The 15,920-nt window shown below is 43.3% G+C and overlaps 1 protein-coding gene across 1 annotated transcript in view; it reads right to left on the bottom strand.

Moving 5' to 3' along the window:
• Positions 1 to 15,920, bottom strand: part of LOC119650713 (RNA pseudouridylate synthase domain-containing protein 2) — a 484,992-nt gene that overhangs the window by 459,689 nt on the left and 9,383 nt on the right. Inside the window, exon 2 of the mRNA XM_038053723.1 lies at positions 5,705 to 6,016. Coding sequence (XP_037909651.1) covers positions 5,705 to 6,016 — 312 coding nt within the window. The remainder of the gene's footprint in view (positions 1 to 5,704; positions 6,017 to 15,920) is intronic.

The following is a 15,920-nucleotide window of genomic DNA, read 5'->3' on the forward strand; positions in this document are numbered from 1 at the left end:
ATTCTCGGAGAAAACAGAAGTGGTAATCCTGTCAAACAGCTTCGGGTTAGTGTACTAAACGGAACAGGAGATGTTTTAGCTGGTATTTTGCTTGAGACAGGAATCTAGCAGCTAGTGGGTAAATTCATTTCACCTTTCTAAGAAAAAGCAAATCTATAGTTTGAAACCAGACGTCATTTTCAGTGACGAAGTATAAACAACGTAGGGGCGTAAACAACAAAATTGCTATATATGGTCGATACCAATCTACACAAAGTTCACCAGATAACGATGCATCCACGAGTGGTCACTGTTTGGTACAGATTATGTGGCGGCGATGTGGCGACTCCGTACTTCCGCGAATATGGCGTAGGCTGTCAGCGATAAGCGCTACATATCGATTATATATAACCAATTCCTTTTGACCCAAATTGAACTATATGGCTGGATGGCAAGACGGCACAGTGCGCTGCAGTTGCAGCGGTGGCACTACGTTGAATATTTTACATGAAGGAGTTGATAGTATGCTTACCTCTGGCGGAAGGGAATTGACAACCATTTTGGTGGTATGATATGATTTTTGTCAATCTTGAAAGACAGCGGCCAAGTCTTATATGATATGATAGAAATTCGGGAACTGTTTGTCCGTCATCCATCACTGTAAACCACAGCCATACATGGGGAATAACTTCGAACCACTTTAAAAGAAATTCGCAAGAATTCTTGCATCAATTCCTCATGGTTCAAAAAATCGCTATGGGTTAAAGCTTGTAGTGAATTTTACCAAAAATCCCTTTATAATAAGCTCAAAATTACTAACTCAGTAGAGAAGAGCACAAGGAATAGAAAACTACTAATAAGAGAGAGAAAAACACCGCGAAATGTAATTGTTCGGGAAACCGAAAGGAGTCTAGTGCACGAGGCCACACAAAAAAGGCAGCTAGAAAAAATGGCAAAATCAAAGACAACATTAATAGTGTTACCTGGCCCTCAGCGAAAGACGAGAGTGGAAAAATTGCACAAATGCAGGCGATCTTAAAGAAAATGAAGGCGACAATCATCCAGCGAAACATCTCCACGTATGTTAAAATGACATAATGCAGATAGAGGAACTTTTCACACACCAGCAAGGCTCCAGGTTGTGCGCGGAGACAGAGATTCAAATAACTCATCAGCAACCCAAGATTGAAGAGATTGAAGAGATCTTCTTTACAAAGGACAAAAAAGGACCAAAATCCAATGGCCAAGCTTCTAAACAGCGGGAAAATCAGAATTCGTTGTGTAGTGTGTAGGATACGAATCCGGGCCGCCCCAACCAAATGTTACAGATGTTTGGATTATGGGCACACGTTTGCAACCTGCCGGGGATCTGACAGAAGGGCAACATGGTCAGTCAGGACATAAAGCAAACACCTGCAATGAAAAGGAAAGCTGCGTCTGATGAGAACGTTGCGCACATAACGTTTTTCAGTATCTATCTTGCGCCGAATGGGAAGATGCAGAACTTTCGATGCAGGCTTGATGCTTTGGAGACGCTATCTTAGGCACGGATGGGCGGATCCTGGTCGGGGGTGACTTCAATGCCAGGACACTTGAATGGAGCATGCCTCACTCAGACTCCAAAGGGAAACAAATTCTCGAAATGGCGGCGAGAACAGAATAGGTAGTTCTAAACACCGGATCCACCCCAACGTTCCGGCTCCTAGGCTGCAGGGGAAGCATTTCAGCCGTAACCTTCGCGTCGAAGTCACTGGTGCACCGAGTTCTGAAAGACTTCTCGGCAAGCGACCATCAATAAATTGCCTTCGAAGTGGTGGACACTTGGTGCGCCACCCCGGCGCTCTTTCTGTGCATGGAACGTTGCGAAAGTGAACACTGGGAGGTTTGTCGAAACTCTTGGTGGTGGCGTTGCAGCTGACACTGTCGTAAATTAAATTATGAACCTTAAAACGATGGCCAACAGAGCCTCCATGCCCAGGAGGCATCGAGACGTGGCAAACCTTCTATGTATTAGTAGACGGCGGAAATTACAGAGCTCCGGAAGGAGTGTCACAGGCTCCGCCGCATAACACAACGTCTAAAAGACCGGGAGGAGGCATGTACCATAATGACGGAGTACAGATCAGTCAAAAGGACACTCCGCAGCGCAATAAACAGGAGAAAAGCTCGCTGCTGACAGTATCTGGTAGACGAGGTGAATGGGGATCCATGGGGACTCGGTGACAAACTGGTAACTCGAAAAATCGAGGCCCTGAGGAAACACTGTTCACTTAAGGCCACATTGTACGGGCACTATTCCCTGGGCACCCCGTACGGGATGACGACGTCGGCGTGGAGAGCGCCGAGGACAGTCTACTTATCTCTATAAAAGAATTAGATCAGGCAATCCTCTCTATGAAAAGCAGGAAGGCCCCATGACCCGATTGTATTCCAGCAGTGGTATACAAACTGGTATTCCAACACTGGCCAAACCTACTGCTCGGCGCGTTCAACGCTTGCCTCAAAGAAGGAATTTTTCCTGCTCGTTGGAAGATGGCGGGGCTTGCGATGATCAGGAAAGGAAAAGGCAACCCCGAGTTGTGCCTTCATACCGCCCACTTTGTGTTCGAAAAGCTCATCAGAAGTAGGCTCGCTGAAATGGAGATTTATCTCCAGGGCAGTTCGATTTTAGAGCAGGGAGATCCACAGTTAATGCTGTCATGCAAGTCGTGGATGCCGTTCGACGAGTGGTCGTCCTCGTAACGCTTGACGTCAGAAACGCCTTTAATTCCGTAAGATGAAAAAACATTCTAAGCAAACAAGACAATACTGAGGGACTATCTAAGGAACCGCTCCCTGTTCTATGAAAGGCTAGAGGATCAGATGGAGGTCACGTCAGGAGCACCGCAGGAACCCATCCTAGGGTCGGACCTCTAGAATGCTACCTATGATAGTCTACTTAAACTCGATATGCCAGAAGAGCCTAGTCGGTTATGCTGAAAGCACTGTCGCACAGGCGCAAAGCAGACTTGGCATATTCATGCGACGGGTAAGCGGATGGATGACTACTCATGGCTTCAGCCTTGCATTGGAAAAACCGAAGTAGTCATCATGACTAAAAAAAGAATTCCGATCCTGCGTCCCATGTCGTTCGGCGAGTCAATAATCGAGTCAAAATCAGCGGTAAAGTACCTCGGGCTGACTCTTGGCTCAAAGATGAACTTTTGTGAGCAAATCAATGCAGCAGCGAACAAGGTTGCAGCATTAAGTAGGCTAATGGCAAATATTGGGGGTCCAACCTCTAGCAGGCGACGTTTCCTGATGAGTTCAACGCAGTCTGTCCTGCTCTACTTTACAGAGATATGGGCTGACGCTCTTGACAAGGAGCGGTGGTGTCTGCATACAGCACTATCTCTGAACCGGCCGTGATGGTAATCGCGGGAGTGATCCCCGTTGCCCTTCTTGCTAAGAAGCGTCAAGCCATATACAAGCACAAGGAAGAAGAGCCAAGAGAGGTGGTTGCTCCTGAAGAACGGCAACGCAGCCAAGACGAATGGCAACTCTCTTGGCAAAATGAAACTAGAGACAGATGGACTGTGCGGCTCATTGGGAACTTCGATGCGTGGCTGAATCGGAAGCATGCTGAGACTACTTCCTTAACCAGTTCTTAAGTGGGCATGGAGGTTTTCAGTCTTAACTTAACTGTCGTTGAGGACGACACCCATCATACTTTCTTTCTTATGAAAATTGAGATGGGATTCGTCAGCAGCTCTATTTAAGAACAGGGGATGTCTCTCCAGACAACATTGTTGAGGAGATACTGAGAACTGCTCACAGGTGGAGTCGTGTTGCTCTTTACGTTCGGGTCCTTCTCGTTGCAAAGAAGAAAGACCTCGACCGGTGGAAGAGTCGGATGGTAGGGGTTTCCTTGAACTGACAGATCCCTTACTCCCCTCCCCTCCCGTTGATGAAAAGAATTCTCTACCTTGAAGGCTCCGCAAGGCGAAAGAGTTCGGGGATTAGCCCGAAGAAATGTGACAAACAGTTCCAGGCTAGCTTCCTTACGTTGGGGAGGTGTTTAGTTGGTAGTCCGACGACGTACCGTTGCGGGAGTCCAACACTCTGTACGTAAATGCATTCACCTACTCCACCCCAAAAAAATATAATAAAAAAACTTTCATACGGAAAAACAGCTCTAAACATGTTCTGTCTACGTGTTCCGATCCTGTGTCCCATGTCGTTCGGCGAGTCAATAATCGGGTCAAAATCAGCGGTAAAGTACCTCGGGCTGACTCTTGGCTCAAAGATGAACTTTTATGAGCAAATCAATGCAGCAGCGAACAAGGTTGCAGCTGAAGTTTGGCATTAAGTAGGCTAATGGCAAATATTGGGGGTCCCACCTCTAGCAGGCGACGTTTCCTGATGAGTTCAACGCAGTCTGTCCTGCTCTACTTTACAGAGGTATGGGCTGACGCTCTTGACAAGGAGCGGTGGTGTCTGCATACAGCACTGTCTCTGAACCGGCCGTGATGGTAATCCCTTCTTGCTAAGAAGCGTCAGGCCATATACAAGCGCAAGAAAGAAGAGCCAAGGGAGGTGGTTGCTCCTGAAGAACGGCAACGCACCCACGACGAATGACAACTCTCTTGGCAACGTTGGGGAGGTGTTTAGTTAGTAGTCCGACGACGTACCGTTGCGGGAGTCTAACACTCTGTTCGAAATGCGTTCACCTACTCCACCCCAAAAAAAATATAATAAAAAAACTTTCATACGGAAAAACAGCTCTAAACGTGTTCTGTCTACAGGACCGACTCAGATGGGAACATGCTCAATTAAACTACATACATATATATTTTCGACAAAATATCAAAGTATCTACGGTTTTCTTCAATTAATTTTCAATTAATAATCGTCTTAACAGATGATTGCACATTGCACATTTACCTGACTTGAGATGAGATGAGCGCATTCGCACTAAATACATACTTTTCAAATTCAGAATCGATCAACTTGGAGCAAATCATTTTAAACTCGGCTGAATGCAAACCCTTTTTGCCCTTTATACGAATAAGCTGAAATTCCTACAAAACTCTGATGTGAATCGCCCGATTGAAAATCATCCCCCCTACCCAATGCCTGGCACTGCCTAACCAACAAAATAACACGTTTCCTATCGACCCCTGAATCAACACCCAGATAACCATGTATGCTAACTGAAATCTCATTTCTATACGAGCCAGAATGGACCATGTTCAATTGAGCAAGTGGCAGGAAAAACGAAATATGATTTTGCCTTGAAGTCACACCATTCTCCCCACAAAATTTTAAATGAAAGCCAGAAGCGGAGCTTCTTCTGCAGTATGGGAAAAACGAAGAGATAGTGACAACGACAATTCGTTAATTGCAGAGCAAATCGATTTTCCTGGATTTGTTGACTTGACGACATGAAATTTGCTTCCACTGCTAAACTTGATGACTTAGCTCTAGGAAATTGGTAGCGAACTCATGGGCTGCTATATATTTTCTGAATTTTACTGTAAAGAAAGAAGAAACGTTGAGTAGCAGATAAAGAAGCTTAGCATGAGCTTCTACTGTTCCCGAATCCCACATCTTTAATGTAAGTAATGCTAATATATAGATCTATTGGCATTCCAATAGGATCCCAATACCATGGAAGTTTCCTGAAACCACCCACAACCCCAAACTTTAATTAGAAAAAATAATTAGAGAATTAGAATGTACTCACTTCATCAATCTCGGTCGACTTCTCTGCTTCGCAACTGGCTCCAATTGAATTAAATGCTTCGAACCACACACATTTAACCTCACCACCCTCGTCGGTATCACTTTCAGTGTTCATTACCACCGGCGGTGGTGAGAAGCACTTGCGGAGGACAACGATATTCTCCTCATCGACACTGCGATAATCGCCGTGTTGCGTTTGAGCATTTCGTAACGTTTCGACGCGCGACATTCCGAAAAAAATTGCTAACCGAGAAGAAATCGAATTTGTAGGAAGAGTTTCGAGTTGTATGCGTTTATTAGAGATCACGTAATTCTGTAAGGAGAAAAAAGAAATTGATAATTCACAAATAATAGCAGATCGTGTGTCGTAAGATAATAGCGCGATAATTGCAGAATCAATAAAGATGACAAAGCAGCGGCAGTAGACCTCATTCATCTGCAGACCTTAACCTTCACCACAGTCCGATATTGGACATATTGGAACTATAGAGGAGATGACATCAGCCGTAATTGAATTCAATTGAGTGGAATTCCCCTTGAGTTTATGACCACCTTGAGCATTGTAAAAAGCGGTAAATATCGTTCGAGGTATATTGCTTGGACTGGACGCCAATTAATTGATGAATTGAAATGCAATTGAAAAGCGACTGCGTGCGCATCTACAGTACCTATACAAACACAAAGTATGCAAAAATCCATCTGAAAACAGAAATCATCATCATTGACGATACATTTGTTGTGTAGTCCTGTCCGGCATCTGTGGTTGCCTTCTTTCCTACCATAGATATTGCCGCTATAGACTTTCCGGACTGGATCATCCTCTCCTGTGTGACATTAGACACTTGTGTTGCTGCTTTTATTTCGGTTTGCTCTACCGATTATGTTGATTTCGTCAGGAATTTGAGGAAGCTATGTAGTTCCGGAGGAACCCGTGCGCTAGGTTAAATTATTCTATCGTGATCGGAGGAGAAAAGTTTGCAGTGCGGCTGATATATCGGTGTTTATCAAGGAAGCGGCCTCTCACTACACTTTATTTTTGTCATGAACACTGTAACGCGTGACATCCAACATCCAAAGCTCTACACTAGAGATGGGTAGGTAATGTATGTAATATCAAACGGGTGATACCATCTTAAAGGGTAATATCACATTACCATTGTCAAGTACCATCCAAGCATCAGTAAAAATACAACATCACCGCATTATCCAACTTCACCACGTTACCTAACATCACCACATTACCAAAGTGATGTTCATGTTAATTCGACCTTCGGAAAATTTTGTAGTATCACATTACAAAACATCAGCGCTCTTGGTAGTACAAGTGACGGCGGCAGTTTTCGAATGCCGAGCCGATGCCGACGCCGGGTATCGCTTGTCAATATATTGCTGTTATGATTACTATTTCTCGTGGCTAGCTTCGAGTTAGAAAAATGTTTTCGGGTGCATGTGAATATGGGGAAATGTTATCATTTGGCTGAAGTAATATTGTTATGTTTTGTTCGGTATACCACCGTTCTTGGTAATATAAGTGGCGGCGGCGTGTTAAACAGTAGAGATAGTGTACTCTACTGTTTAATAATAGATAGCATTATTAATACAATCATAATTAATCGCCGTGCCAACAAAAAGTGCATATTATCTTAGCTATAATTTTTTTGCATTGAAAGGTGATGTTTGTGATATTACATTGTTATATCACTTGTTTCAATAAGTGGTCTGATATCAAATTACCTACTGAAGTAATGTTTCGCCAATCTCTACCCTACACACTGCTCCATGCAAAAGATCGTCAATCTGCTGCCAATCTGAGCTTGATCGCTCTCGATCAATGCCTTGATTGCCCCAAACTTCGCTTCCATCTCCTCCTGCACACCAAAATACGCGTCGTCTGACTTGAGGAGACCGAGCAGCTTCCAATGATTCCCCCTGAACATCGTCAGCTTGAAGTTTCTCGCGTTTTTTTTTTTCTAAATACTCTTCTGATCTCCGAGATGATCCATCCTCCTCCAGGACCGCCCCTTGTTTAGCAATGTCCATCTGCTCCTTTATCGTCCCTTCGGCCATGACTATTTGGTTATATTTGGAAACTGGGAAAGTTCGATTAAGGACTCGGGGATTGGATCAACACGAATTTAATCGTAATTAAATCCGGACTTTATTGATACAGCCACAAACATACTTGGCCCCAGCCGCAAAATGGGTCGAAACGGCTGGAAGAATGCCGCATACCGAGTAATGTGGCATTCTCAAAGAACGCAGGCACGCGCAGAGACGTATCACGAACTCCGTCGAGCGGAGAAGCGACTTCACAGACGGAAAAAGGAAGCCTGGGAGAACCAACAGGTCTGTGAACTCGAATAGTACAGGGAGCAACCGCACCAGGCGCGCAAGTTTTACCAACAAGTCAGCAGGATGAAGCCTTATACACCTCGATGCTCATCCCGCCGAGACAAAGAGGGAAATCTGATTTCCGACAAAATGGGCATATTGGAGCGATGGGTTGAGTACTTTGATGAGCTACTGAACAACCAGAACATCGGCGAGTTGGAGGTCCCGCCAACTGAAGACGACGGACAAATACTGCCACCACCTAGCATAGGAGAAACAGTCCGTGCAATTCATCGGCTAAAAAATCATAAGTCGCCAGGAGCCGATGGAATTACAGCCGAATTGGTTAAATATGGAGGCGACCTATTACACCAAGTGGTTCATCAACTAATGCTCAAGGTATGGGACAGCGAATCAATGCCTGACGATTGGCAATGAGGCATTATCTGTCTCACACATAAAAAGGGAGATATCACACAGTGCAGCAATTATAGAGGTATCACGTTGCTAGGTATCATCTATAAGATATTCTCCGCTATCTTGCTAGGCCGGATAGCCCCATACGCCCAGAACGTCATTGACCCATATCAAAGAGGCTTCACTTCAGGCAAATCAGCGACAGATCAGATTTTCTCTCTGCAGCAAGCGATGGAAAAACTGTTGAAATATGGATAATAGTTGCACCATTTATTCATCGGCTTTAAAGCCGCCTATGATAGCATAGCCAGGCGAGGCCAAATAAAAGAAGCAGGATCACTCTCAAGATCATTCGACATAAACAACGATCTACGACCAGGGGATGCCCTATCATGCGTCCTCTTTAACCTGGCCCTCGAAAAAATGATCCTTGATGCTTAGGTAAATGCAAGAGGTACGATCCTCTTTAAGTCCACCCAACTACTGGCCTATGCTGACGATATCGACATCATGGGAAGAACCACCCGAGATGTACAAACCGCCTTCATCCAGATCGAGCAGGCGGCGATTGGCGCGAGATCTTGGGCTGCACATCAATGAAGGCAAGACAATGTATATGATGGCAAAGTCAGCACCGGATACCAACCAATCAACAACATCAAACCGCACTGGTCAAACGGGAAGAATAAGGATAAGAGAATACAACTTTGAGACCGTTGATAATTTCTCTTATCTAGGGTCGAAAATCACAACCGATAACAGCTACGATGATGAAATCCGCGCACGGTTGTTGTCAGTCAACAGAACATATTTCAACTTACAAAAACTGTTCTGCTCGAAACGTCTCACCATAGGGTCAAAGCTCTTACTGTACAACACTATGATCTTGCCAGTCCTGTATTCCTCGGAGACTTGGGTTCTTAGCAAGAAGAATTGCGAAATCTTGGCCGCGTTCGAGAAAAGAATCCTCTGAAGAATTTTTGGCCCTTTACATGAGGATGGACGATTCCGTAGCCTACATAACGACGAAATCTATGAGCGATACCATGACCGTCCGGTTGTGGATAAAATCCGGCTCAATAGATTACGGTGGGCGGGTCACTTCATCCGTATGGATGAGGATGATCCAGGCCGGAAAGTCTACAAGGGCAATATCTATGGTAGAAAAAGAAGACGAGGCAGACCCGGCCTAATATGGAGCGATGGCGTAGGTTAGGACGCTAGAGAGCTTTGAGGGATATCAAATTGATGGTCCTCGGCGCAAAACCGGGATGTCTGTAGTTCCTTATTAAGGCACGCCTAAACCGGATACCGGTTGTTGCACCGTTGATGATGATGATGATATCCATGGGTCGCTGGTTCAAATTCGGCTCGACGGACCAATTGTTGAGAAAACTTTTCTTTTGTACCGCTCCGGTATCTGAGATAAGTTTTCGGGTAGGATAATATTGCTCCTAATGGTTGTAGGAAGTAATATTGTTGGGTAAGAGAGAGTGCAAATAAAAATACGAACTAAAGTGTTCGTCTGAATTATTTATTCACACTGTCTTAGTACAGTTCACTAAATGCTATTTATACTTAATAAATGACGTGCATTTCGTTAAAGTCTTACATTGCAATATTTACATTATTCATAAATTCTGCAAAGCATTGATAGTCACATTACATTACATTACAAGGTAGCTAACCGTGTCAATTTACGATTTATTGAAGTATTTTATTGTTTTCCGAATTGAGTCACTAAGAAATCAGGTCGCTGTACATATGACCATAAAATATTCTAATAATGACTAACAATTAATTCGTTCATGCAATTTTTCTTGACTTAAACATATACATATAAAAGGAGTTTATATTTGTTATATTGAAAAGATACTTTCTTACTTGACAATTTTCGGATATAATGTTTCTTAGAGAATATGAGATGTCTTAAAATATAGTTTAGCATCAATTGTGATGCCGATCTGTTGAGCATGATTCAACATCTCCAGCAACTTGTCCAAAAATGCAACGACCGCCCCATGCTTTCCCACTAATGAGTTGTGATGGATAAATGGCGAGAACATTTTGGACAGATTTCAATGGAAAAATTTGCTCATCCTCCACTTCTACAAACATTCCCAACATTCGAGGGAGCAATAAAATGAATGAATGAATCAGGGAAAGGCAACAGGACCTAATGATATCATATCTGAGTTCTGGAAAGCGAGAAACTGAAAATTTTCATATACATACTTAACAAAAGCTGCGCGATTAGTACTGGAGAAACACCGTAAGAACCATTGCACTTTGCATTTCTAGATCTAGAGAAGGCGTTTCACCATGTGCCCCACACTCATCTGGTATGTTCTGCAGCAACACCCAGTACCATAAGAGCTCGTGCGCTGGATTAAAATGCTTTATAACGATCCGAAAAGTAAACTTCGGAATGTGGCGCGTATATAAAAAACGCTTCACGTCTCCTTCAGGTTTCATCAAGGAAGCACCCTCTCACCACTCCTCATTGCTCTTGTTGTGGACACTCACACGGGACATCCAACGCCCAGCACCCTATACACTACTTTATGCAGATGATGGCTTCCTAGGGCTAACAGCAGAGATGATCTCGGGCAATTTGTCCGAAAATGAGACGATCGCCTCTTGCAACACGTTCTCAGATTGAATCTGGATAAAACACAATTTTTTTCGGCCCATCACCATGAAACAGGCAATACCACAGGGAGTAGCAGTCACCTGCACAGAAATGAGCGATTTGAATATCTCGGATCAATGCTATCGGTCAATGGAGAACTGCGTTATGAAATTTCTTCACACATTAGCGCAACCTAGATAAAGAGGCGCTCCACAATTGGTGTTCTTTGTGATCGACGTATCAACGAACGTTTCAAATCCAAAATTTACCGCAGTATGGACCGTCCTGCCGCCCTATAGGATTCTGGGTACTGGCCGACTATAGAAGCCAATGACAGGCGTCTCGCGGTAATGGAGACGAAGATGTTGCGTTAGACTAGTGGGATGACATGCTTTGATCACATCCGAAATAAGAACATCCGCAATCGATATGGGGTTGAAGTGATCGTGGAAAAAATGCGAGAGAGACGTCGTGGCCTGAATATTGATGTCGATTTTCAACCACCAAAGGCCAACCGAAGCAACGGTGGCATGATACGCTGAATGGTGATTCGAAAGTCTCGCTTATCTATCGTGGATATCCTTATTGCGACCGTGATCATGACGTATTAAGTCACCCATCTAAAGTAACAATTTCGTCTGCATTACCGCGAGACACCGTTCATTGCTTTTTGAACGCTGACCAGCACTCAGAACAATGAAGGGTGACAGGACGAAAAACAATCCGGTAGTCTCTAGATTTGAAACATTCGCTGCAAAAAAAACATCACCCTCACCACAGAATAGCTTTGGGTGCATTGTCCCAAGTAGCCCTCAACTATTCCTCATACGTAACTATCTATAAAGCGGCTAGACAACATGAAATCAATCCAGTGCTTATCAGTCGAGTTCTTCACATCTGATCATGGCGGAATGGAGGAAAAATCATATTTTTATTGAAAAGGAAGCAAGATGGGTTAGGAGCTATCACAGAAAAGGTTCCTTTTTCCCTTATTATTACTTTAACTCGTGAATATCTTGTTGCTATTAACAGCGATAGGCAAAACTACAGTCTTCTTTATCGGTGGCGTCATTTTGCTCGGTCATATGCCCGATCTGGATGGAATTAAGAGGCTTTCGAATCAGCAGCTAGCGTATCAAGCCATTGTTATTTCAATGACCTTTTGGTTGGTTCGCATCAACTTCGATGTTCTCGTTAGCGCGAATTACATATTCGTACCATCAAAAACCACTCTCTGGCAATTCCTCTACGATCGGCACAATCCCATAACGATCGACGATTATCTTCATTTCGGATGTGATCATGGCGTGTTACGTCACAGGTCCAACGCAACATTTTCATCTCTATTACCGCGAGACGCCGTTCATTGTCTTTTATAATCGGCCAACACTCAAAACATATAGAGGGACTTTAACACGTTGTCAACTTACGATATTTTTCTCCTTCAAGCTATTTATTGAATATTTTCAAATCGAAATATTAAGATCCAAAATGATTCAAAGATGTGAACCGAAGATGTTCTCAAAAACTCAAGATTTCGATTAGTGCAATTTAGTTAGAGTTCGTATCTTTATAATTTCCTATCATCAATATTTAACACTTCTTCTCAAAGTATTTTATTTTTTTACGTATTTTGAATAGTTAAATTTTAATTTAATAATGAAGGGCGATACAAAATGGATGGTAAAAAATGTTTGATCCCACTGTTTATGACTTCAGAAGAAAGATCAGTAGTAATGTGTTCACCGCCGCGGTTGGAAACAGAAGAGACCGGCTTATTTCCATGTGGTCCTTACTGTCCCAACCAACGGCATTTTTCCACCGCTAATTCTCCACTCCCTTGGTGCGTTCTAAAATGAGTGAGTGGAGAGTTCCGCGCCATCTACCCGTCCGCATCCGCAATATTCGAAATAAATTTCGAATGCTGCAGATCCTGCCGCGCCAGCAAACGATACTGCAGTTAATATTGGCTCGAGATCATCTTTGCTATGAGACGCTAGGAAAAGATTATCTGCATAGGGCAGTGTGTGGGGCGCTGGACGTTGAATGTCTCGTGAAACAGTGTTCATAACAAGAACAAAGAGGAGTAGTGAGAGCAATTTTATCTAGCGTATCTTGGTTGATGCCTACAAAGCGGCCACTGGGTTGATTCCAAGAACCTTCGACATTCGTCATAGTCGTCAATCGGGAAAGTGAAATCACTCCTTCTCTTCTCTCACGAAATCACTATTTAATTCGCGACTAGAGCTAAAGCTAAACTATGGTAACTGCACAATTAATTGATAAACATCAAGGGGCTCTATTGCATGTAGGCAATATGATTTTAGATTTTCAGGTTTGGAAATACATATGTGCTCCGTTGGAATCGCCGAAAAACAATAACAATGTAGATATAGTAAACTTCACTCATGATCATTGATAGATTGGTTTCAGGTTTCAGATTCCATAAAGGTGGGATCAAAAGAAACTTTTAAAATCTTACATTCGACCGTCAAGATTCTTCTGAAGGGAAAGTCAAAAAGGTTCACGCAGGTGAAAGGGGTAATTTCAGTTTATGTCGAAATAGAGCGCCGGGATCTGTCCATCAAGAAAGAGAATTTGGAGATTCTGGTAAAATTTCTAATGATTCATTCATCTGAAACCAGCGGCGCAAGCAGAGAAGTTTTTAAATAGGCGCATTAACAAGAAGTCTAATGCGTCCTTCTTTGGCCTGAATGCCAGGAACTAGGATCCACAGCGACCTCACCCTTCATATCTACCTATTTGCTTCCGTCATTTATAATAGGGTGTTTGGAAAACCTTATCGATCGACAGTTTTTTCCAGTAAAGCTAATGAATCAATCATTCACAGCAAAAAATTGGTTGTTGAATAAGCATCACCAAATATTGCGTGGTAGCCAATCAGAATGTGGAATATACAACCTATTTACGGGGCCTTTTCGGTCGGAGTCATGATAAAAACTTCAGTTAACCATATGGCAGTTCAAAACATCTCGAGAATAGATTAAGAAAAAAACTAGGTTTTTTCCCTTATCCTGTAATTTTTTTTTGTTCCGTTAGCATACAATTGTTTCGGAGACCACAAACCTCCTTCATCAGTGCTAATACATAATCTTGAGGATGTAGAATTGCAGAATTGAATAGAATGATGACGACTGCAAGTGGAAAACGAGAAGGCGGTTAATCATCAAAACGCAGTGAACGGTATTCCGCTTATACCATATCAATGTCTCCAAGGAGGACATCAAATATCTAGCTAATGTTAGATATAAGGTTAAATCATAATACTACTGCGGCCCCGACATGGACGATACCGAATTTCGTATCCTGACAATAAGTGTTCGACTACCAAATACTCGCTCGTGAGAGGTAGGAAATTATCGAAGCCCTTGCCGTTAAGCAGATGTGCAGCTACATACGCTTTCCACCAGGTCATATACTGATGGATTGTGCGACGAAGGCACTGCAGACTGATTTAGGATCATAGCCTATAAATTGGTTAGAACGGAGCAAAATTGTTGCATATGCTGGAGAGGATATAAAGTTTAGCTTTAGCCTGGCTTAAGCTTAAAATACTGTCGGGGCAGAGGTGCGGCAGCATCTGATAAGTTGCCTCTGCCCTGGACGAAACCGTTAGAAACTTTGATATGTTGCGGATTATTTAACTAGCATGCGTCTAGCATTTGTCTTCTCGGGGAAGATTGTCCACACCTTACATTTCTATTGATATTCCCATGTCCTCATTACCAAGAAGCTTCGCCTGCTTTCCGTATGCCTTCTTCTGCCGTCGGCTGGCAGTCTTGCCAGGTTCACGGTATTCGGTCTGCATTGTACCGTTTTCACATACTAGTATTAGATCAGTTGAGCTCAAATCACCAGCTTTTCTTTCTTCCGCCTTTCCTAATAAAAACAGGTCTTTCACCTGCTCGGAAAAAAGCATAAGTTAGATTGTAGCCATCACCATCATCAACGGCGCAACAACCGCTACCTCTAGGCCTGCCTTAGTAAGGAACTCCAGATATCCCCGTTTTACGTCAGGATCGATATCACTAAAAGCAGCCATGGTATACGCCATTGTCCCATTCGATTTGGTATGTGCCACGTCTTCTTTTTCTACCATAGATATTGACTTTCTATGCTAGATCATCCTCACTCAACATCAAGCAACACGCCCACCGCAACGTATTGAGCCAGATTTTATCCATAACCAGGCCGTCGTGGCATCACTCATAAATTTTGTGGTTATGTAGGCTATGGAATCGTTCATCTTCAAGTAAGGGGTCAACAATTCTTTGAAGAATTTTTCTCTCGAACGCGACTAAAAGTTCGCAATTTGTCTAACTAAAAACCCAAGTTTCCGAGGAATATATGAAGACTAGCTTTGACCCTACGGAGAGAGGTTTCGAGCGAAACAGTTTTTGTAAGCTGAAATAGGCTCTGTTGGCAGCCAACAACCGTCGTCGTAGTGGTGTGATCTCAAAGTTGCAGTCTCAATTTTTTATTGTTCTCATTTAACCAGTGTCATATGAAGCTGTTGCTTATTGACTTTGCCACAATGTACTTTGTGTTGCCTTTATTAATATGCAGCTCAAGATCTCGCGCCGCCTGCTCAATCTGGATGAAAATCACGATTGTAGATCTCGGGTTGGTCTTCCCTATATTTGGATAGACTTGAAGAGGATGGTGCCTCTGACATTTACATCAGCATCATGAATCACTTTTCCCAGGGCCAAGTTAAAAAGGACACATGATAGGGTATCCCCTTGTCGTAAACCGTTGTTGATAATAAATGGTTTCGAAAGTGATCCTGCTGTGTGCTGGCCTCGCACATTGATCA

This window comes from Hermetia illucens, chromosome 3 (genome assembly GCF_905115235.1).
Source record: "Hermetia illucens chromosome 3, iHerIll2.2.curated.20191125, whole genome shotgun sequence".
In the NCBI taxonomy this organism is placed as follows: domain Eukaryota; kingdom Metazoa; phylum Arthropoda; class Insecta; order Diptera; family Stratiomyidae; genus Hermetia; species Hermetia illucens.